Genomic DNA, 23,914 nt, shown 5'->3' with positions numbered 1-23,914 from the left:
GTAGGAGGTGGCACCAGCCTTCAGCTGGGGGCAGCCAAAGAGCCTGACTTCAAGTTAATCCAATCTCCGTGCAGCCTCAAGTAACTGCCTTGGAAGCTAAGGATTATTTGGTGTAATCACGGTAGCAGCAATAGCACGGAAGGCCAGGGCATCCCAGGTAAGGAGGTGGGCCCTTGTCTCCCCTGCTCCCACACACTGAGCTCTCCCTGGGGTTGGGGGCAGGGAGGAGGAGTGGGGAGGGTGTTGCCCAGGTCTGCTTCGGTCCTGGTAGGGAAAAAGCAGTGGTGGCAGTGGCAGCCCCTGGGAGGGGCATCAGGCAGAGGCAGGTGGGTCGCAGGGTCCCCGGGGCCTCTCCTCCTGCTGTGTGGTCAAGAAGCTGTGGGAAACGTGCTCAGCCTCACAGCAATCGTTAGTACCCTGTGGCCAGGGAGGGGTCAGTACCTACCCGCTGGTCCAAGCCATTCTTTCCATGTCCTGGGAGAGGGTCAGATTTGGAATAGGGGAATCCTGAAACAGACACAGCACAGCTTTGTCACGCGCGCAGACTCGGTGCAGCGACGGGGGTGCAGCCCTGGGGGGCTTCCCACCGGGGTGGGCAAGGCTGGGCAAGCAACACAGGGGAGGCCCCCTGAGGACCATGCCCTGCCTCAGTGGTGACTGAGGAGGAAGCCACGGAGGGGTAATGTCCTGAGCCTGCCCGTGACACCGGAAACGCCACAGAACCTCAGCCCAGCTGGCCCCTGTGTTCAGGGACAGGCTCTGGCCTGGGCACCACCCGGCACCTGGGCCAAGCCCCTCACTTTACAGACAGGGGAGCTGGGCAGAGTCAGGTAGGGGCACAGTCTCTGGAACCCTGGAGGAACAGCAGAGCTGTGCTATCCTGTGCCAGAGGTAGCAAATGGAGGCCCACCACCAAGCACATGGGGCCTGGAGGCAATTTTATTTTAAAAACTTCTTGGCTGGGCATGTTGGCTCGCGCCTGTAATCCTAGAGCTTTGGGAGGCCAAGGTGGGAAAAATCACTTGAGGCCAGGAGTTCAAGACCATCCTGGGCAACATAGCAAGACCACCCCTACAAAAAGCAATTAGCCGGCTGTGGTGGTGCACGCCTGTGGTCCCAGCTATTTGGGAGGCTGAGGTAGGAGGATCCCTTGAGCCCAGAAGTTCAAGGCTGCAGTGAGCTATGCTCACACCACTGCACTGCAGCCTGGGAGACAGAGTGAGATCCTGTCTCTAAATAAATAAATAAATAAATAAATAAATAAATAAATAAATAAATAAATAAATTCCTGAGTTGCTTGCAACTGGGGGGCTTCATATTAAAATCCAAATTTCTAGCTTCTCGTGAAATAATAGAGGGCTGGTCTGAGACAATGAACTCTGGATTCCCTGTGGAGCAAGGCTCGCTGGGGCTGTCAGGAGGGGGCGGCCTTTCCCAGCCCCCACTGAACTCCCTCCATCACTCGTGTCCCTGGCTGGCCCTGGGTGGGCCTGGGAGCTTGCTGGGAGTTTGAAACCTCTGAAGTAACCTCTTCAATGCCATGTGATGGGAGAGCAGGGAGGAAGCGAACGCCTGCCTGGCTCAGAGGTGGTGTGGTTGCATTCTGGAAAGGAAGGGGCAGAGCCTGGACCCTGGAGGGGCAGGGCCCTCCACACCCAGGGAAGCATCCTTAAAAGACTTGTCCTGGGTCGCTAAACTCTCTGTCTTTCCGCTAGCCTGTGGGGCCTTAAAGAGCATGGCTCACACCTGCCTCATTTGAGGGTGTCACCCCAATACTGGGCCCTGGTGGTGCAGGCCAGCCATGTACAGGGCCAGATGCCCACATTCACTCCTGGGAGCTGCCAAGCTGCCCATGAGGCCTCCGAGGGGAAGGTAGGTCATATCCTTCAGTGCTCACAAGGCCGCATGTCTGTAGCAAGGACCATGCCTCCAGGGGCAAGGCAGGTTCTGTGCACAGAACTGCCCACCCACTCTCTCCAGGGACCTCACTTCTGAGCAAAAGATGCTTCTCTGGGGGCCTTTCATTTGGGGGTTCCTCACGGACTCAATGAGGACAGAGAAGAAATTCCATGAAGGTCACATGGGGACACAGAGAAGCCTGTGGGAGGAGCCTCAGCTGGGGGCTTGTTTGCAACAGGGTAGCCAGTGGAAAGGTTCCACATGTGGGTCAGGAAGGCGTTTTAAACATCAAGATCAAGGTCCTCAGACTTCTCTCAGCAGAGGAACTCCCTCGACACGTGAGCTTTTATGTGAACCCTGATATGCAAAACAGGCAAATGAGGAGCTGGGAAGACAGACGTGGTGAGAGGGGTGGGGGCCAGACCTTCGGGGCTATTCCTCCCTGTCCCAGCCCCTCCTCGGCACCCCCAGGTAAATGGCCTAGCCAGCTCTTCTCATGTCACAGAAGGGGAATCAGGGCCCCGAGACATACGGGAACCTGCCTGAGGTCACCCAGCCAGGTAGCGGCAGCCCCGGGATGCCGGACGAGGCCTCCTGCCTTGCAGTCCTGGGGTTCCTCCAGGAGACACCTGCCTCCGCCTTCATGCCCAGAGCCAGGCATGCTCTGGGATCCCGAGGGCCCCTCCAGCTGTAGCGGGAGCTCCTTATCAGCAAAGGTGCTAGAGGGGTGGTTCTCAAACTGGCATCCCCGGCTAGCAGCCCCAACCTTGCCAGGGAACTTGTCAGAAATGCAAATTAGTGGGCCCTACCCCAGACCTCTTATGTCAGAATTCTGGGGCTGGGGTCCAGGGATCTGTGTTTTTACAAGCCTTCCGGACCATTCCGATGCACACGGGCCTACCGCCTCGAGAACAGAGGACACCCTCTGTGGTGTCCTGCACCCCTCTTAAGCCCGAGGGCCTCCACCTGCCTGCCCCTGGAGTCACCTGGACAGCATGCCAGGTTCCCAGTGCCCAGGCTGCCGCCGACCGGTCTCGACTTTTAACCGATTCACACGTAGGTGGAAACCCTGCTTCCGCGAGGGCAATTTTATCCTCCCCACTTTGACTACGACAGTCTCAGGGATGTCTTCTGTCTCCTTTGAGCACCCGTATCCGATGGTGCTAGAAATTTTGCTTCAACCATCCAACGTGATGTAAGAATATGATTCTTTCCAAAAAGAGGGCTGTCTATTATGCTTTGTCCCTGGTTTTACCTATTCCGATGTTCTTCTTTCCTTTCTGAAGTTCCAAGCCTTCTTCTATTATCATTTCCTTTCTGTTTGGAGAAGATTCCTTAGGGGTAGGTCTGCAGGATATTTCACCAACACAGGATTCATGAGGACAGTTCTGCTCTTTCAGCATGTGAAAGACGTCAGGGCACTTCCTGCTGGCCTCTGGTTTCTGATGAGAAATCTGCTATCACTCGAATTGGTGTTTCCCTTCTGTTTTTTCTCTCTGGTTGCTTTCAACATTTTTTTCTTTGTCCTTAATTTTCAGAAATTTAATTATGATGTGTCTTGGTGCAGATTTTTGGGGTTTATCCTCTTTCTTTGGGACTCACTTGGTTTCTGGAACTTGTAGGTTTATGTCTTTCTTTTGCCAAAATTGTTAGGTTTTCAGACATTATTTTTTACATATTTATTTATTTTTTTGAGACGGAGTCTTGCTCTGTTGCCCAGGCTGGAGCACAGTGGCACAATCTCGGCTCACTGCAACCTCCATCTCCCAGGTTCAAGCGATTCTCCTGCCTCAGCCTCCCAAGTAGCTGGGACTATGGGTGCACGTCATCATGTCCAGCTAATTTTTGTGTTTTTAGTAGAGACAGGGTTTCACCATGTTGGCCAGGATGGTCTCGATCTCTTGATCTCGTGATCTGCCCACCTCGGCCTCCCAAAGTGCTGGGATTACAGGCATGAGTCACTGCGCCCAGCCGCTATTATTTCTTTGAATACTTTTTCAAACCCATTTTCTTCCTCCTCTCTTCCTAGGAATTGAATGAAACAAATATTGTCCCACAGGTCCCTGAGGCTCTGTTCATTTTTTCCCGTATTTTCTCTTTTGTTTATGTAGGATAATTTCTGCTCTGTCTTCAAGTTCACGGATTATTTCCTGTCATATTTGGGTTTTCTGTGATTGAACCCATCCAGTGAATTTTTAATTTTGGTTATTTTTTCAGTTCTATAATTTCCATTTTTTATAGCTTATATTTCTTTGGTGAGGCTTCCTTTTCAGTTTCAAAAGTATCTGTAATTGCGTGTTCTAGACTCCAGGCCCGGGTCTCCTGCTGCTGCTGGGTGGGAGATGTGGGGTTGTTGTGTATTTCCCCGAGTCCTGAGACCCCCTCATCAGCCACTGTTTCTAAACTATTTGTAATTGCTTGTTGAAGCATTTTTTAGTGATAAATGCCTTAAAATCCTTGTCAGACAATTCCACCATCTGATTCTTCTCAGTGTTAGTATCTGCTGTCTTTTTTCTTTTTTTTTGGTGGGGGACGGAGTTTCGCTGTTGTTGCCCAGGCTGGAGTGCAATGGCACGATCTCGGCTCGCCACAACCTCCACCTCCCAGGTTCAAGCGATTCTCCTGCCTCACCCTCCCTAGTAGCTGGGATTACAGGCACGTGCCACCATGCCCGGCTAATTTTGTATTTTTAGTAGAGATGGGGTTTCTCCATGTTGGTCAGGCTCGTCTTGAACTCCTGATCTCAGGTGATCTGATCCGCCCTCCTCGGCCTCCCAAAGTGCTGGGATTACAGGTGTGAGCCACCGCGCTCGGCCTTCTGCTGTCTTTTTTCATTCAAATCATTGATCTTCGGTGTTCTTTGTGTGATGGGTAATTTTTCTGCAGTATCCTGGGCATTTTGGATATTATGTTAGAAGACTGGTCTTGTTAAGTGTTAAATCCTCTATTTGAGCAGGCTGTCACCCTGTTTAGGTTTCACGTGTATGGCCTGTTCTTTTGGAGGCTATGGTTCCAATGACAATTTGGTTTTCAGAATGCTTGCTGAAGTGCTATTCTGGTCTGCTAACTTCACCTGGAGCTGCCGGTCCGCCCACCTGGTCCCTGCCGGTGCTGCCTGTGGGGATAAAATGCCCTTCTTGGGGTGTCCTGTGTCGCTGGGTGGGGGTGGGAGATGCCTGCCATGGGTGGAGACCATGCCCCTGGGTTCACCCTCAGGACTGCGGGGTGCCTGCTGGCCACCTGCCCATCTGCTAGTGTGGCTGCAGGAGGAAAACACCTGCCTCGTCACCTTTTGCTACCACATGGGAGGCTGGCAGTCTGCAGGCCTGGGCCACCTCCTGCCGCTGGGTGGGGGTGGGAGTGGGCATGCAGGGCTGCTGTCCCCTGAGGTCCCGAGGCTGCCTTGCCAGGCCACTTTGCTGTTCCCACCTTTAGAGTTGTCCTGTGACCAACCGTCTGCCGTATCATTTCCAGGTCCGTTTAGCTGTATGTAGCAGAGAAGAGCAGGGAGAGACGAGGCGACGCTATCTCACTCCCTGGACTGCTGTCTGGACTCCTGAAGTTGGTCTCTGTCGGGGTGGACCAGCAATCTGTAGATTTTAAAGGTCCCAGGGATCCTGTGCACAACCAGCGCTGAGAATCACTGGTTTATTTATTTTATTTTTTGAGACGGAGTTTTGTTCTTGTTCCCCGGGCTGGAGTGCAATGGCGTGATCTTGGCTCACTGCAACCTCCTGGGTTCAAGTGATTCTCCTGCCTCAGTCTCCTGAGTAGCTGGGATTACAGGCATGTACCACTACGCCCAGCTAATTTTGTATTTTTAGTAGAGACAAGGTTTCTCCATGTTGGTCAGGCTGATCTCGAACTCCCGACCCCAGGTGATCTGCCTGCCTCGGCCTCCAAAAATGCTGAGATTACAGGCGTGAGCCACTGTGCCCGGCCAAGAATCACTGGTTTAAAAAGTCCCTTTACATATTTAGAGATTTCACTTGACTCTCACCAGCCTACACACTAAACACGAACCCATTTTACAGATGAGGACGCTGAGACCTAACGATATCAAGTGATCTGTTCAAGGTCAAACAGTTACTAACTAGAGAGGCTGAGATGAGGAGGGGTCCCGGCTTCAGGAACCAGTAACCCCATCTGCTCCCAAGCCAGTGTGCCCTGGTGTGGGTTTGCAGGCATGTAGGTCTAATGCGTGTCAGATGGAAGCAGACAGCCTTCAAGAGGCGGGGCGTGTGTAGCACAGAGAGAGACCCACAGGGAGAAGGCAGGTAGGGGGCCAGGAGCATGGCGGCAACTGGGTAGTCCTGATGCCAGTTACATGAGGCCCTGCAGGCACCGGATGCCCACCCACTCCACGCCCAGGCTCAGCCAAACCAGGCTCCCGGCCGCCTCCCCTCCATGAAGCCTGCCATAGCCAACTTGCCCTCAGCATCCCGCTAGGCCTGCTCTTGGGGCCCTGAGCCTCTTCTCCACAGGTGTGTCCTCTTCCAGGCTGGCTCATCAGAGGTCAAAGTCACCATTGGACATTCAAGGCTGGGCACCTTGTGGGCAGAGGACTGTGGCTCACACAGCGTCCAGGTCTGCTTTGTGGACACCTGACCTGTGAGGTTGCTTGGGCAGTTCCCATCCGCTCCTGGGTGCACGGGCAGGAGGTTTGGAGGCTGTGGCACTGCACAGGTTCAGGTCCCCTCTCTGAGTCTTGGTGTCTCCATCTGAGGAAGGGGGGCACCCTTCATCCCTGAGCAGTGGTGAACGAGAGGCCTCTTGGCTGGTCTGAGCTGCAGACTTCAGAAGCAAGTGAGATGGGCCCAAGATGACCACAGAGGGCTTGCCATGGCCTGGCTTGTAGACTCCAGGTGCGGAGCCTCAACATCCCTCAGGGTCAGGCCGCAGGATCCCCGTGTGCTCACGTGCAAGCTCATCAACCCCCACATGCTCCCTGGCAGGACTGGATCATCCCTGTTCTTATAGATGAAGGAACTTCAAACTCAGAGAGGTTTCTCTTGTGCACAAGGTCACACAGCAAGGGACGGGCTGAGATTCAATCATGGGTGGACTAGCGCTTGCATGCAGTGCCCAAGGTCACACAGCAAGTGACAGGCTGGGATTGAATTGTGGGTGGAGCAGCGCCCTCAGGCAGCACTCTCTGGGGCCCCCTCAGGTGCTCTTCTGGACAGTTCTGCAGCTTTGTATTCAGGGTGGCCACCTTCATGTCCCCCACCCCACAGAACGAATGCTGGGTCCCAGGAAGGAAGGCTGCTGCTCAGGCAGCTGTCCCCGAAGGCTTTGGGAAGACACAGCCAATCACAAGCACGGATGGTGAGGCCACTGCCTGGGAACGGGAGGCATGGGACTCTCACGCTGCTCCCAGGCACTAAGAGTCCACAGGGAGAAAAGCACACAGGTGACAAATCCATGGTCCAGGGCCCTGAGCCTGTTCTCTGTGGGTCTGTCTTCTTCTAGGCTGGCTCATCAGAGGTCAAAGTCACCGCTGGATATTCAAGGCCGGGCACCTTGTGGGCAGAGGACTGTGGCTCACACAGCGTCCGGGTCTGCTTTGTGGTCACCTGACCTGTGAGCCACTTGCTTGGGCAGTTCCCATCTGCTCTCGGGTGCACGGGCAGGAGGTTTGGAGGCTGTGGTGCTGCGCAGGTTCGGGTCCCCTCTCTGAGCCTTGGTGTCTCCATCTGAGGAAGACGGGCACCCCTCAACCCTGAGCAGCAGTGAATGAAACGCCAGTTCAGCTGGACTGGGGAGGGGAGGCACAGCTTCCGGTGTGGGGGCCCAGGCAGCATTGGAGGAGGACAGAGAAGGCCCTGGGGCTGTGGCTATGAGACAACGTGAGCTCTCAGAGGGACACGGGGTGCCAACCAGGGCCTGTGCTGCTACCCGCAGAACTGGGAGGCCACACCCTGTACAGTCCCTAGGCTTGGATAAGCCTGCTGGGCACGGGGAGGCGTGGGGATTCCAGCTAAAAGCTAGTCTCCAGCCAACCCAACGGCAGCGGCTGCTCCCTGGGGCTCCGGAGCCCAGCATGCTCTGCCTGGGGCCACTCTCCTCGCGGTGGTGTGTATCTCCAGCCACAGCATCTTCTCCTGGGCCGGGGTCCTCTCTCTGACCTCTGGAGCTCCCTCTACTCTCTGGGGGCTCAGAGAGGACCCTGCCTGCCCAGCAGGAGGCCAGGCTTTCCAGAAAGGCCATCACTGTGGCCCCAGCTGGCCACTCCTCCCTAACAGCCTCTGTACAGAGGGACCCTCCAGCCACCAGCTGGATGCCAAGGTGGCCATGCCTGAGCCCCCAGCTCTCCCTGGGCTGTCCCTCCATGCCCTTTCTGCAGGATCGGCCCTGCTGGCTGCCCCCTTCCCCACTTCCCTGGCCGACTCCCTCTCCTGGCTTTCTCCCTCCTGGGCGCTCCTCCCCACTTCCTCTGTGAATCTCCTGCCCCGCGATGGCACCTTCCCACCTGCCCACTTGTCAGCACACGCATGTGTGTGCTCTCTCTCTCTTTTTCTTTCTTTCTCTCTCTCCTCCCAGCATTTTGCTGAGATGGGGAGATGGGAGGACACTGACAAAGAGTAGGCTGGGGGCCGGGCAGGAGATCACACCTTATTTGAATCTCAGACCCTGAGGAACACAAACTCAGGACACAGCCACATGCTCACAGTCGGAGTGGCTGGGGCTACCAGCTCCCACGGTTCCAGTCCCATCTGGGAGCCGGGGACCCTCAGTCGCTGCCTCCAGCCTGGACCTCTCCTCTGAGCTCCGTCTGCCCCCCGGCAACCCCCCGGACATCTCAGGCTCTCCAAGCCAACGTGAAGACACCCACCTGTTCTCATCCCATCTCTGAATAAAGGTGGCCTCTGCCGGCCTGCACCAGAGCCAACCCAGTGTCTTCTTTGATTCCGTCACCCCCGCAGCCAGTGGTTCCTGAGCTGCCGCCATGTGGGCCCTGCCAGTGAGATCCTTCCAAGGCCCCCTGCTGCTTTTGTGGGCGCCACAGTTCCTCTTGCCCTGGCTGGGCAGCCTCCAGTCCACTGTCTGTGCAGCTGCCTTCTGATGTTTTAAACACGGAAAATGCAACATCTCCTCTCACGCTCGTGTCATGCTGATGTCCCCCTCCCTGGCACTGCGCTCCAGACCTTTCCTGATTGGACCTCAGCCTGCTTCCACCAGCTTCTGGCGAGTCCCACCTGCTCCACCCTCACTGTCTTGGTTTCCCAAGGCTGCCCTGCTCCTGCCTCCAGACCTGTCTATAGGCTGTCTGTGCTGCTTAAATCCCAAGTCCGGCCAGACCTGGGTCCTCCCAAGGGTGCACAAACTGCTCTGTGACCTGACGCATGGCCCTCACTGTTCTTCCAACCCACGGCCCGGCCTCCGCCCTGGGGGAGGTGGAATGCCCTCCCCCATATACCGGCCCTATTCAAGGGTACAACCGCTTCAAGCCGTGCCAGGTACCGTCTCTCTGCCCTGACTACTTACTGTATTTGAAAGTGCACCCTTCCCCCAGCCCTCTCTAGCCCTCTTAGCACAGGGCACTGATATAACTCACTTTCAGCTTGTTTCTCTCTGTGTCCCAGCCCCTAGTACAATGTCGGCTTCCCAGACAGGGAACTTTGGCTGTTTTGGCCTCTGCTCTGTCCCCAGCACCCAGGACAGCACCGGAACACACCAAGCACTCATGAAATACAGAGAGATGCCCCTTGGCTCACCACGGGCTCATCATATCCCATAAACCCAGTAAGATGAAAAGATCATAAGTCAAAAATGCATTGAATGCACCTAACCTAGCAAACATCATGGCTTAGCCCAGCCTGCCTTAAACATGCTCAGAAACCTGCATTAGCCTTCGGCCAGGCAGATTCATCTAGCGCACAGCCTGGTGCATCATAGAGCGCTGGCCGTCTCGTGTCATTCGCTGAATGCTGCACTGAGAGTGAGAAACAGAATGGGTGTGTGGATACTGGAGGGTGTGTGGGTACTGAGGTTCGCTTTCTACCCAATATACATCGTTTTCACGCCAGTGGAAAGTCACACAGTCCCATGTCAGAAGTTGGGGACTGCCTGCATCTGTTGACTGGCAGCTCCCACCCACTGTCTCTGGACCACTATGCTCTTCTTCCAGTTTTCTTTTCTTTTCTTCTTTTTTTTTTGGGGGGGATGGAGTCTCGCTCTGTCGCCCAGGCTGGAGTGCAATGGTGCAATCTCGGCTTACTGCAACCTCTGCCTCCTGGGATCAAGTGATTCTCCTGCCTCAGCCTCCCAAGTAGCTGAGATTACAGGCATCCTCCACCATGCCTGGCTGATTTTTTGTGTTTAGTAGAGATGGGGTTTCACCATGTTGGTCAGGCTGGTCTCGAACTCCTGACCTCAGGTGATCTGCCCGCCTCGGCCTCCCAAAGTGCTGGGATTACAGGCGTGAGCCATTGTGCCTGGCCCTCTTCCTCCAGTTCTGATGTCTACATATTCCACACCTAGGGGGTCTCACGTCTCTAAGCCTGAGCCAGGTGCCCTGCCCGTCCCACCAGATACCCTCACGAGATTGACAGTAGCATGTCAGGGAGGCTCTTCCTTCAACCACGGACTAAGGAACGCGAGAAGAACTCTTCTGCCCCATCTTGCAGCTCCAGAGGAGTAAAAGGGGAAAGGAGGAAGGCCACCTGTGCCTTGTCCCTACCCACCGCCTTCCCTTCTGCTGCCAGGAACAGAAAAGCTGCAGCAGGGGTGCTGTCTCCTAACCCTCCCTCCCAACGGGCGCCGAGACCAGGCAGCGGAGAGACAAGCAGAGACAAGCACATCCCACCAGACACGGGACTCCGCCCGGTCCCACAGCGAGAGAACACACAGAAGGTGACAGAAAATGCCAAGCCACAGCCAGGTTGGAGGTGAAGTGCCCCCAACTGGGGCCTCCCCTGTGCTGCTGCAGCGGTTAATTCAGAGCTTTCCTCACCCCCTCTCCCACCTGGCCAGACCGCCCTTGGCTCCCACCCTCCCACACACGCCTCATGTGCTGGGATTGGAGGAAAGGGTCTTATTCCCTTCGGAAGTGCTGGGTCCTTTCTAGGGGCCACTGAGTCCTCTGGGCAGTGCCTCAAACTGCCCAGGGGGTTTGTATTATGCTGACACACCTCTGACCTTCGAGGGTGGGACGTGAGAGACCTGAAAAGAGAGGATGGGGCCTCAAGGGGCTAGGAATGTGGGACTCCAAGCAGCAGCAGGCCCGATTGCTGGGGACGCGGAGTCCACACCACCTTGTGTTCCTCCCCCAAGGCAGCGAGCCTTGTCCTAGAAAACTTCTTATAACAGAAAATCAATAGACTCCCTTCCTGTGCAGAAATCAGGTGCACTGATAATATAAACTACTCTGCACATAGTCCAGATAATGCCCTATGTGTAGTATAAACAGGAACAGAAAAGCAGTCAATAATAAAATATAGATTTCACTATGATGCCCTCTTTGGAGAGGTGGCAGTTCCTGCTGGGAGCTAATGGGATAGGGATGGCTCCCTGGTTTGTCACCACCATAAAGTCCTCTGGCTTCCCTGCTGAGGAATGGGGACTGGGCCATGCTCGCCACTGCCTCTTCACTGCCTAGCACCATGTCCAGCACATAGTAGGTGCTCAGTAAGTATTTGGTGGAGGGATGGATGAATGACTGAATGATGAATCCAGTCCCGGGTGAGATGTGCAGATGGTGTTGTGGGTGAGATGAGTTTGTGATCGGGACCTTGCGAAGCCAAAGAGGTGCCCAGCGGGCAGGTGGTGGCGGGATGCGCGTGAGCTCGCTCTGTCGGCGTCTCTGCCTCTCCCAGCTCCCTGCACGCTTCTCCAGGTCAGGGGCTGCTCTCGTCTTCTCTGTCCCCCTCGGCGCCCCGCTCAGCGTCTGGCACAGAGTGGGTGCTCAATAAATACCCGTTGAATGTAACGCATTTCAATTCAACAGACATTTATTGAGTGCCCACTGTGTTGGGTGTCACAATCCTACCTTCCTTGGGCGCGCTACAGATGGACGTCCCGGGGTGCAGGTGGCGTGCCTTGCTGTGTGCAAGTGCTTTGTTCAGTAAAAGCTGTGTACAAATGAAACTGGTGCCCATGGACTCAGGTCTGGGGGCTACTTGGTGACAATCAAAAGAACCCCGAGAGAAAAGGGTGGCTGGCTCTCAATCTCCGTGTGCTCCCCTTCCTGCCTGGATTCCTCAGGAGGTTGCAGACGGCAAGGCTCACCTGATCCAGGCACAGCCGGCAGCCTGGGTCCTTGCTGCCATTTCCATGCAAATCGGGAAACAAGGCAATGCCATCGGGACAGAAGTAAAGGCACAATCAGAATGGTTAGACACAGCAGGTTTCCTGCTCAGAGGAAGCGACTTTGGAACACCAGGAGAAAGCAAAGGAAGGACAGCATCATAGCCACATCTTCATAAGCAGGCACAGCCAGGGGAAGGACACATATGTCTGTGCTGGAGCAGAATCTCCCCGGGGAATTCATGAGTGCAGCACGGGCCATCGGAGTCCTGCAGACCCAGCACGCCAGCATGGAGGCAGCCGCAGCCTGCGTGCATCTGCACAGGCAGCCTGGGAGAAGAATGTGACGGCAAGGGGCGGGGCTGGCACACATGCCCTTGCCGCTGAGTGACCACCTGACATCCACACACCTGACATGGCCTCCGGGCCTCGCAGGGCCGGCCACCCACCAGGCTCGTGTACTCCTGGGGCAACTCCAGGGCACCTACGCTCTGGCATTTTCAAACGAGAAAGCAGTGCACGAGGTGAAGGCCACACGTGCAGGTCACACAGAGTATCACGGGCACGGGGGTCACAGCGGGCAGCCCGTCTCTAGTCCGGCTTCTCCCACACAGCACCCCCCCTCCTCTCTTAGTCTTGAGCCACAGGCAGGCCACAAACGTCAGTAGGAACTCTGGGGACAGTAGTTGGCCTCCCTGAAGAGTCTGTGGGGAGGTCATCAGTATGGCCCCAGCCTTGTAGAGTTCTGCCGGCCACCTGGCAAGGGAAGGACTGAACGCTGAATGATGCCACCTTGAGATCCCCAAACACTGATTTCCTGGTTCCCAGGGCAAATGCCTTGATGCCGGGACACTGAGCAAGGTGGAGAGAGTGCTGGGGAAGCTGCCGAGCTGGTGCAAGAGGAGCTCTCCTCCTCTAAACACAACGGCATCTGACACGTGAGTGCGGGGCAGAGGGGCCACGAGCGAGGCCAATGTTCCCTGGCCCACAGGCAGGTGCTGCACCAGCCGGGGGCAGGGATTCCTGGGATCTGAGAGAGAAGGACTGGAGGACTGGCATGAAGCTGCCCACGGGGGCACAGGCAGGCACGCGTGGACCAGCCCCATAGCCCCCTTGCCCTGCCTGCAGATGAGGCGGGCAGTTCCTCCGGAAGGAGCACGCTGCCATCTGGGGTGAACCCCTCTCCCTCTGGTGGATTTTTTTTGGTGGGGGTGGCTTTCCCATGGTGACATCAGCCTTGTGCCTGAACGCTGGGATCCTGGTATTTACAAAGCTGCACCCCAGGCGGGGGCAGAGGCCCGAGGGGTGCACAGACACCTGCTTACAGAGATCATACACAAGCAACACACCTTTCTTTGTTTAAAGTGATTCTTTAACACATTATCATTTCCAAGCTTCTGTGTCTTCACTCTTTCCCGTCACATTGAAACACTTTTCTACTTTCACTGTTAAGTAAGACGGGTTACAGTTTGCAGGCATGAGGATGAGGATGAGGATGAGAAACAGTTTCCGTTTACTGAGCAGCTACTATGGCCGGCCAAACGCCACACACATACCCAGTTCCAGTCTCCTAACACTTGGCCCCCATCACACGACGGGTCAGTGGTGAGCTCAGATTTGAACTTGGGACTGCCTCAGTGCAAAGCCAGGTCTTTCTTCTGCTCTCACACCCCTATCCATCCTCTCCCAGCCCCTGCTTCCAAGCTAAGCCCAAGCCTTGCCCATTGAAAACTGCCCCCAGCCCAGCTGAGACCCGCACGCTGCTTCTGGGAGGCACTGAGTGAGCGCTTGCTACTGGTTTTCACCTATGATTTACAGCGGCTGGAAGCAAACAGCATTATCTGGAGTTTTCTCTACATTTGAAAATCACTCCTGATTCAGTCTTCAAAACACCCGTAGGGTCAGGCAGATGCCATCACTGTCTCTCTATGAAGCCTGAGGCCATGCCTCGTTCAGGATGAGTCACAGGGGACAGGGATGGTGCCCGTTACCAACTCCAAGTCTGCACTCATCAGCCGGACCATGCCCATGTCTGCTCTGGAGGGAACAGGCCCTGACTTCCACCTGGCAGCCCGGACGCCTTTCTCCTAAACGGCCCAGGAGCAGATCTGGGTTTCTGCATTCTTGCAGGCCCTGGAGATCTGTGAGGGGACATGCAGGCGTGGCCCTCGTTAGCACACTGGTTCCGGGGACAGTTCTTGGGAAGCCGGCAAACTGCAAAAGCCCCATATTTCCTTCCGGTCGGTCCCTAGATTTGTGGGCTTTGCTTTTATGCTTTTTAACAGGCAAGGCTTAGATTTGGGGGGATGGCTCTGAGTTATGGGGCCCCTTTGCTGCGAGGCTTTTTGTGGACATCACAGCTCCTTCTTCAAAAGAACCACTCACGTGAGTGAAAGTTGTCCCTTGCCATCCTTTGGAGAGGGTCTCTGTCGGTCCCGCTGCTGTGGGACAAGGACTGGGTGTCCAGGTCTGGAGAGTTGGTCCTTGTGTCTGCATCCCCCTTGAGCATCAGCCAGCTGCTCTTCTGCTGAAGGTAAAAAACAAAGTCACGCGAATTTCAAGGTCATCTGCAATGGTGGGAGCATCTCACTTGACCCTTCTTGTAGCTTCCTTACTTCTAACGTACAAGCTGATCCCACTGTGAAAAAACTCAATATGTGAGAAACGCACCTTTCAATAAAAATCTTGCCATTTAGTGAGACCTATCCAGATGCTGCACAGGTACACGGAGCATCTGGAGGAAATGGAGCTGCCCCATCTTACGGACACAGCCATTGAGGCTCCGGGAGGCCAGGGGCCCAAAGGGCTCCTCCGCACGGGGAGAATGAGGGATGCTGTCCAAGTCCAGCCTTGGGCTCTCCCTACACACAGCCCTGTTTTCCAGCCCTAGCACAGGTAAAGCCCAGCCTGCAGCCTCCTTTTGTCATGAATACGTTGTTGGAACACGGAGATGCCTGTTCGTGCCTCGGCTCTGGCTGCGTTCACAGAGTTCGGTAGCTGCATTGGAGATGGTACAGCCCACAAAGCCAAAAGTACTTACTCTCTGGCCCTTTATGAAAAACGTCTGCTGAACCTGTCCTAGAATAATGGATGCCCCAGGGATGCACTTTAATTTATTTCCCTTTCACAGTACACATCTCTTCAGTCACAGAACCATAACCAAGTCACACGGGCCTATACCCAGGACCTCGGTAGGAGACGTGTGCGTCCTAAATGTAGGAAGGAAATTGATGGAAGGGCCTCCTACCCTTGGCCTCGCAGGGCCCCTAAGGAACAGAATGTAAGAGGAAGATCCGAAGACTCCATCGGAGCAGCCCTCACAAAACTGATTTCTTTCTGAGCAAGGCTATTCTCAGCCAGATCTGCTCCCTGGCATTACCTTCCTGCTATCCTGGTCGAAGCTTCCATCCTCCCCATCCGATCGCCTGGCAGCTGGAAGGGAAAAATCCATTTGTAAAGGCAACACACCATTGATTGTGGGTTTCTGCCTCATGGTTTCCCATGTTACAGTTATGCTCAAAAATGAAAAATCAATCAAAGAGAAGGTCAGTAGTATGAGTGCCTTTCAAAGGGCAAGGAACAAGGTAAGCTGGAGGAGGCCCCCAGGGATCATGGCCCAGGGAGCATCAGCAGCAGGGGTGTGAAGTGAGGCCTGATTTCAGTTCTAGCCAAACACCCACACAGAGTAGAGTCACGTTTTCAGATGTAGCCACTTGGCCTTTTGATTTTGTTTTTTGTTTTTTTTTGAGATGGAGTCTCGCTCTGTCACCCAGGCTGGAGTGCAGTGGTGTGATCTTGGCTCACTGCAACCTCCGCCTCCCGGGTTCAAGCGATTCTTCTGCCTCAGCCACCCGGTAGCTGGGATTACAGGTGTGCATCACCATGCCTGGATAAGTTGTATAGTTTTGGAAGAGATGGGGTTTTGCCATGTTGGCCAGGCTGGTCTTGAACTCTTGATCTCAAGTAATCCACGTGCCTCAGCCTCCCAAACTGGCTGGGATTACAGGCATCAGCCACCGCGCCTGGCCCACTTGGCCTCTTGAGAACACGCATTTTAAAAACCTCCCACGTAACACAAGGTCTCAGTCGTGGAGGCCTACGTGTCTGACTTGGGCGAGGGGCTCTGGATACGCCACTGACTACCCCGCCCATCCCCGCAGGAAGAAGCTTCGCGCCATTTCACAGATCGGGAGACTGAGGCTCAGGGACATGGTATACCTCGCCCAAGGTCACGGGCGAGTGGGCGGTAGGGGCCGACATGAGCCCAGGCCTTCTGAGTCCAAAGTCCTTCCCTGTCTGCCCCACCTGGCTAACTGCTGCTGGCAAACTGCAAAATGGTGACGAGTTCTGCTACTGGAAGACGTCCACGAAGAGCAGTCAGAAAATGACAGAATTACAGAATGCAACCAGAAATGGACTCAGTGAAATAGAACAAGCAAAAGTCCATTTGCAACAGTTCCTTTACCAAGAATACCATCTGCAGCTGAGCAACGAGGCATCTGGATTTTCCATTCGCCTTTTTTTAGGGGGTTGTCACCCAGCTGGGCTGACATTTCCAGCCAAGAATGAGCAAATAAATCACACAAGGCCATGCTGACATTTCTCGGCATCCAATTTAGTACGTAAAGACCCACACCTTGTGTATCCCTTACAGAAACACTGACCCCATGCACTGAACAATTACGCAAAAACCCGTCTCCGTCCCCAGCCCGCCACGAAGACCCAGGCCTCAGGAAGGACACGCCTAGGTGGGCTTCTTACCTGCAGCGGGCGGCGGGCTCGGGCCCGTCTGTCTTTTGCCGTACCCTGCCTCCTGCACCACCAAGGACAAGACTGATACCAGGCCAGAGAGCTTGGAAATTTGGGATTGGGCTACAGGACCTTGACAAGATAAGGCCAAAATTGAAGACTGAGCAGTTCTGTTCCGAATACACTGACATCTCGTTACTCTCAACGGCTACCTGTTTCTCCTTCTTCCCGGAGAGACAGTGATTTTCAGCGTGAAAATACAAAGCCCTGCTCTCCCCACTCACAGAGGCAAATCAACGCCAAGCCTGCTCAAGAAGCGCTTAATGGAGAGGCAGAGGGGGCAGGGAGCTCCGGGGGACGCATGCCCGCAGCTGGACTCTCCTGTTGCCCAGACAACAGCCGTCGCCCGGCAGCTGAGCCCTTGAGTGTGCAGCCATACATCAGCCATGACTCTTGGCAGCTGCCCAGCAAGTCCCAGGGAGAAGGCAGGCCAGGGGCTACTTGGAGCTCTAAGAGCACAGCCATTGTCCAAGCCAGAGAAGGGCCCTGGGGCTGAGTTGGCTGGCAAAAATAAGTGCATCGTTTCCTGAAAAGCCAGGAGGCTGGAAAGTGGATCACCACTCTTGGAATAATCTGCATGTGCATGCACAATTAAGTCGCTCCAGCTGAAGGGCCCTTGGGGACCTGAAATCCCAGCCCTTGGAATTCAGGCCTGGGTCCCCAGAGGTCAGCCTGGCTTCAGGGACTTTCCTCGGCCATGGAAGATGGGTTGGCTGAAAAGCCATCTCAGGTCTCAAAAACAGCCTCTGCCATCTGAGAGAGGGATGCTCTGCCAAGATTCAGCAAGTTTCCTCTGCAAACACTGCCAGCTCCTCCAGATGTGCACAGTTTAACCAGACTTGTACCAACGGCTTTTTAAAAACCAATTTGCTAGCCCACAAAACAGACGACCGAGTCTCTTGAGAACTAGGAGCTTGGGTGGGAAAAGATAGGAAACTGGCACTTCGGATTATTGGTGGCTTGCTTCCATAACAGCTCTGAGCCTGTTTCCTCATCTGTAAGATGGGCAAAGGTTGCCCACCCCTCCACGTTGTGAGGATCACATGAGATAACCTGCATGGATGCTGGAACATAATAGGAAACTCAGCTTACAGGTTTGAAAAATTAGGAATAAACAAGAGGCTAACTTTGAAGCTAATTTGCAGCATGCTGCTTTGGGATGTCAGAAAAAGATCAACTCAGGACAATCACAGAAAGAGAGTTTAATATGTCTTTTGTATCACACAGGCAGCTCCTTCTGAGTTCTGGAATGCATTTGCCAATGAAGAACCCTCTTGGGAAAGGCTGGCTTTCTACTTCCTGTATTCCTTGGGAAATCTTTAGTTGGAGGCATCTGAATGAAAGTAAGAGGTCTCAAATTTTTTTTCTGGGTACAGAACTGGCCTGCCTTTCCTCCTTCCCAAACCCCATCTTATAATTCATTCATATCTGAACATCCATGCCAGCCTGTGTGCATCCCTTACTGCTTTATTCCTTTCCATATACTTATTCATTCACCCTTTTACCTACTTATCCATGCACCCACTCCTTTAACTATCTGTCCATTCATCCAGCCAGCCAGCCATCCACCCATCCATCCAGCCACCACCCATCCATCCAGCCACCACCCATCCATCCATCCATCCACCACTCATCCACCCATCTATTCATCTAACTACCCATCCATTCATCTACCCATCCACCTGCCTATACATCCATCTGTCCATTCATCCAGCCAGCCATCCACCCATCCACCGTTCCATCCACCCACCACCCATCCATCTAACCATCCATCCACCCATCCTTCACCCATCCATCCATCCACCCACCCACCCACCCATCCACTCATCTATTCATCTATCTACCCATCTGTCCATCTACCCATCCACCCACCTATACATCCATCTGTCCATTCATACATTCATCCACCCGCCTACCCATCAGCCCACCCATTTGTCCATTTACCCATTGATCCATCCATCCTTCACTCATCCATCCATCCATCCATCTACCCACCCACCCATCCACCCATCTACCCACTCACCCATCTATCCACTGCTCATCCATCCACCCATTCTTCACCCATCCATCGAGCCAGCCACCCAACCATCCATCTACCCATCCATCCACCCACCACCCATCCATCCATCTATCCATCCACTTGTGCCTTCACTTATTTTGATATTTATTCATCCAGCTTCCACTTATCTACTCACTCACCTACTCGTCCATCCATCCATCCATCCACCCACCCACCCACACTCACGCATCCATCTACCCACTCACCCACCCATCCATTCATCCATTCCTCTCTTTGTCCACTTCATTTCTTTGCACACTGATGCATCCATTCATCCATGTAGCCCTTAATCCATCGATCAGTCCATCTACCCTCTGTTCACCCTTAGCCCCTCAACCTTTATCCCCATCTCCCTGTGCTGAGTGCCTACTGTGCACTGTACTGTCTTAAGAATGGGGGATGCAGAAAAAACTCAGACATGCCCCTGGTCTTTCAGAAGCTCACATGCCAGTGAAGTCGAGGCAGAGGTGGATGAGAAGGTTTCTATACATAACAAGAGCTTTGAAGGGAGGAGCAAAGTCAACACAGAGACACTTCCCTGAGAACATGCATGTGATAAACACTTACTGAATACCTACTCACCAGATAAGCACTGTATTGTGGTCTGGATAAACATTTTTCCTTTTTTTTTTTTTGAGATGGATTCTCACTCTGTTGCCCAGGCTGGAGTGCAATGGTGCAATCTCGGCTCACTGCAACCTCTGCCTCCCAGATTCAAGCAATTCTCCTGCTTCAGCCCCCCGAGTAGCTGGGATTACACGTGACCGCCACCATGCCCGGCTAATTTTTTGCATTTTTAGTTGAGACAGGGTTTCACCATGTTGGTCAGGCTGGTCTTGAACTCCTGACCTCAAATGATCCACCTGCCTCAGCCTCACAAAGTGCTGGGATTACAGGTGTGAGTCAATGCGCCCAGCTCTTGGGTAAACATTTGTAAAGCATGTTAACAGATAGTAATAGATGCTATTAACCTCATTTACAGATGAGGAGACCGAGGTCCAGAGTCTAAGGTCACATAGCTGGTGATTGGAACCTTGTCTGTCTGACCCTGAAGCCAGAGCTGGAGCTACTTTGTCCTCCACGTCAGATGTGTAAATTTTCAGACTCAGGGCTGCATCGCCACCGACTTTGCTTCCTGTGACTTGTACAAATCCACTTTCCCACGGAGCAGCTGAAGAGAGATGCTTCCAGGGAAAGGGCCACATCTGATGAGTCTCTGCACTCCCTTCGGTGACCGATGTGCCAACCTGCAGCCTCAGGTGCACGGAGGAAGTGAGTGAGATGGACATGGCACAGGGGCCCTGTGTTTCCAAGGGAGGGCCCTACCAGCTCCCTCTTTGGTGGCATCAACACACCGACAGCTCTAACCTCCAAGGATCTCTTGCCCATGTCCAGGGGGCCAGCAGAGGTGTGGGGGCTGTTCCACCACTGTGCCAGGGGTGCCAGCCAAGGCTCTGCAGCCAGCAAGTGGTCTCTGCCATGCTCCTCACCAGTTTTCTCTGCCTCCAGTGCAGAATCATTCCTGAGACTGCAAGAGCCTGAGGCAAGTCTGGGACTCTGGCAGCCAGGAGCCAGGACCGGCACCCTGGCAGGTGCTCTCTCTGTCAAAGCAAGGAGCTGATAGCAACTGGGGACTGGGGAAGGTGCCCGGGGCTTCATCCCTTAGGCCAGAGAGAGACGTCCTCTCCACTCCTGGGACTTCGAATAGCTGTGCAGGAGGTTTTGAGGATTTGTCCCCTCCTATGTCTCCCAGACTTAGCCTCTAAGGAGTTGACTCATCAACAGGATTTTTTTCTGTTCTTCTCTGAATAATCTCTATCTCTACAATTCACATTGAATTGGAATGACATTGAGAGGGAGAGAGAGAGGCAGAGGGAGGGAGAGAATGTGTGTGTGTATGTGAGTGAGTGAGTGTGTGGGCAGGGCCCAAAGCATGGGCGTTGGAAACTAGAAACCTTGCTGAGCCTCTCACCTGTCTGGCCGTGGGCAAATCCGCTAGAATCTCAGCTCCACAGGATCGGGGGAATGCAGGGTCACCCATGTATCCCCAGCACTGGGACAAGCCTAGCACATAGTGGGGTGGGTGCTTGAAAAACATCCCTTGGACAAATTAATGAAAAAGTCACTTAAATCCCTCTATGCTGGGATTTCTCCTCTCTTGAGTCAGAATAAGAACCTCTGCTCCCTGGTTGATGTCAGGATGGAAAAAGACTCCAGAGGACAAGGAAAATGGGCCTGGAGTCTCGGCCCCAGCCAGCGCCTTTGCCTCCCTCCCTCTCTCCTTCCGGCCTCCCTCTCTTCCACTTTTCTTCCTTCCTTCCTTCCTTTCTTTTTTTTTTTTTTTTTTGACAGAGTCTCGTTCTGTCACCCAGGTTGGAGTGCAATGGCCTATCTCAGCTCACTGCAACCTCCGCCTCCCAGGTTCAAGCGATTCTCATACTTCAGCCTCCCCAGTAGCTGGGATTACAGGCGTGAGCCACCGCGCCCAGCTCGTCTTCCACCTTTCTAGGACGGCCTCTCTGCATTCACCGCACTGCAGAAGGAGAGGTTATCGTGTCTTTTGTATCACACAGACAGTTCCATCTGAGCCCCGAAATGCATCGGCCATGAGGAACCCTCTAGGGAGAGGCTGAGTTCCTACTCCCCGGCTCCCCTGGGGAGCCTCAGCGGGGGCTTCCCAGTGCAATCTGCACTCCGGACACAGCCTGCCTTTCCTCCCCATCCCGCCGGTCCCCAAACCAAAACGAGACTCCACCCTTTGGGGTCAAAAAGGACCCAAAACCAAAATGAAACTCAACCCCACTAGAATCTGGAATCCCAGAGACACAGCAAGGATTGATTTATTCCTGCTTTAAACCAGGGCACAAAGACACAGGGAACAACGCGTGCCCCTGTGGGGTCACTTCCACTGTCGGCTTTGGGTGGGCAGGAGTGACAGCCCCCACCTGCCGGGCAAGTGGCGGGAGGTGTGTGTTGGGGGGTGAGGAGAGAGCTGCATTGCCATCTGGTGGCTCATGTTTGCTTAGAAATGAAACAGCAAATCTGGTGAACTATGAGGACTGCCCCTGCATCTGGAGAGTCGAACTTACTGGGAAATGTTGGGAAGCCATTATTTTTCCCTCATGAATTCCTTTTATTTATTTATTTTTATTTTTGAATTTTTCATCTTTTATGCATATTTTCCTAAATTTTATATAGCAAATAGATGATAAAACCACCACACTTTCTCATTTTATAAATTCAAATCAGATATGTGACGATCGTAAGCTACTATTCCTGTCTAAGAGGTGATTTCTTTCTTTTTTTTTTTTTTTTTTTTTTTTTTTTTTGAGATGGAGTCTCACTCTGTCGCCCAGGCTGGAGTGCAGTGGTATGATCTTAGCTTACTGCAACCTCTGCCTCCCGGGTTCAAGCGATTCTCCTGCCTCAGCCTCCCAAGTAGCTGGGATTACAGGCATGCATCACCATGCCACGCTAATTTTGGTATTTTTAGTAGAGATGGGGTTTTGACATGTTGGCCAGGCTGGTCTCAAACTCCTGACCTCAGGTGATCCACCTGCCTTGGCCTCCCAAAGTGCTGGGATTACAGGCGTGAGCCACTGCGCCTGGCTGGTCATGAATTCATTTTAAACTGCGCACAGCTTCCCTCCCCTGAGGGGACTGATCAACAGAAGTTCCCTGCCCAGTGCCAAGTGTTGTGTGTCATCTCCCTGAAACAGCCTCAAAGCCCCACGAGCTATATGGCCTTGAGTCCCATTTTCCAGGGGAGACAGACTCTGAGAAAGGAAGCTCCCCACAATGTAGCTGGAAGCCAGGGGCTGTGGTTTGCACTGGGTCTGCCTCCTGGGAGGGTTGCAGGTCCCAGGAAGAAATCACTTTTTCTCAGACCAGACAAGCTAGAGGAAGGCATGAGGCAGGACAGCTCCTGCCTGCGTGCTGGAGATAAAGGCTGTCTCGAGGACTTTCCACAATAACCTCACCAGAAATTCCTTCTCAAGGACTGCAGCAACTGAGATGAGATGCTCTCCACAGAACACCTGCCCAGTGATGGTGTCTCCACCAATGAACGGACGCCAGCTCCGGCCTCGAGCCTCTGCTGCTGATGAACTCTGTTTCTAGGCAGCCTATGTGAAATGCTTTTGCTAAGAAGAACTTCCCTTTACCCTCTCCTCTTTGGGCGCATATATGGCTTGCCACAGCCATGCATCTCAGATTAGAATCCTCTTTTCTAATTCCTCAGTACATTCAACATATTTGGAGATACTTTTCTCCTGCTTGTTTTTTAGGTCGACACTCCTAAAAGTAACTGGGTTTAATACCATGAGTGACCCTAGATGGTGTGTGGAAACACAAAAATGCCCACACTTACTCCTAATCTATTAAACTTCCTCGACGTTCAGCCCTTGAGCAGATGACACGCTGGCGGGTGGGAGGCCCCCTGTGCCGCCTCCTCCCAGGCCCTCACACAACTAGCCCTGCTTCATGTCCATTCCTGACCGTCCAGGGAGGTGCTCTATTCTTGCCTGTCTTGTGTTCCTAATTCCTTTTTCATTTTTTATTTTTATTAATTTTTTTTTTTTTTTCAGAGAGACCCTCACTCTGTCACCCAGGCTGGAGTGCAGTGGCGCAATCTCAGCTCACTGCAACCTCCGTCTCCTGGGTTCAAGCCAAACTCCTGCCTCAGCCTCCCGAGTAGCTGGGACTACAGATGCACACTGCCATACCTGGCTATTTTTTTTTGTATTTTAGTAGAGATGGGGTTTCACTGTGTTGCCCAGGCTGGTCTCAAACTCCTGAGCTCACGCAATCCGCCCGCCTGTGCTTCCCAAAGTGCTAGGATTACAGATGTGAGCCACCACACCCGGCTTACAGCAAAATTTTGGAATGATAAAAGAATTT

General features: G+C 53.6%; 1 protein-coding gene across 7 annotated transcripts in view; it reads right to left on the bottom strand.

Annotated features, from left to right (window-relative positions):
• The window catches only part of ABLIM2 (actin binding LIM protein family member 2), a 190,775-nt gene that overhangs the window by 28,013 nt on the left and 138,848 nt on the right, over positions 1-23,914 (bottom strand). For 3 of the 7 annotated variants that reach the window (XM_024246401.3, XM_054553664.2, XM_054553669.2), the window contains 3 exons: positions 15,527-15,579; positions 14,533-14,674; positions 446-507 (listed from right to left, as the gene is read on the bottom strand). In XM_024246401.3, coding sequence (XP_024102169.2) covers positions 446-507; positions 14,533-14,674; positions 15,527-15,579 — 257 coding nt within the window. Of the gene's footprint in view, positions 1-445; positions 508-7,911; positions 14,675-15,526; positions 15,580-23,914 lie in introns of those variants that run through there. The other 4 variants (XM_054553665.2, XM_054553670.2, XR_008524318.2 and 1 more) reach the window with 3 other exon arrangements.

This window comes from Pongo abelii, chromosome 3, assembly GCF_028885655.2.
Source record: "Pongo abelii isolate AG06213 chromosome 3, NHGRI_mPonAbe1-v2.0_pri, whole genome shotgun sequence".
Classification (NCBI taxonomy): domain Eukaryota; kingdom Metazoa; phylum Chordata; class Mammalia; order Primates; family Hominidae; genus Pongo; species Pongo abelii.
This window is presented reverse-complemented; position numbering and strand designations above follow the sequence as displayed.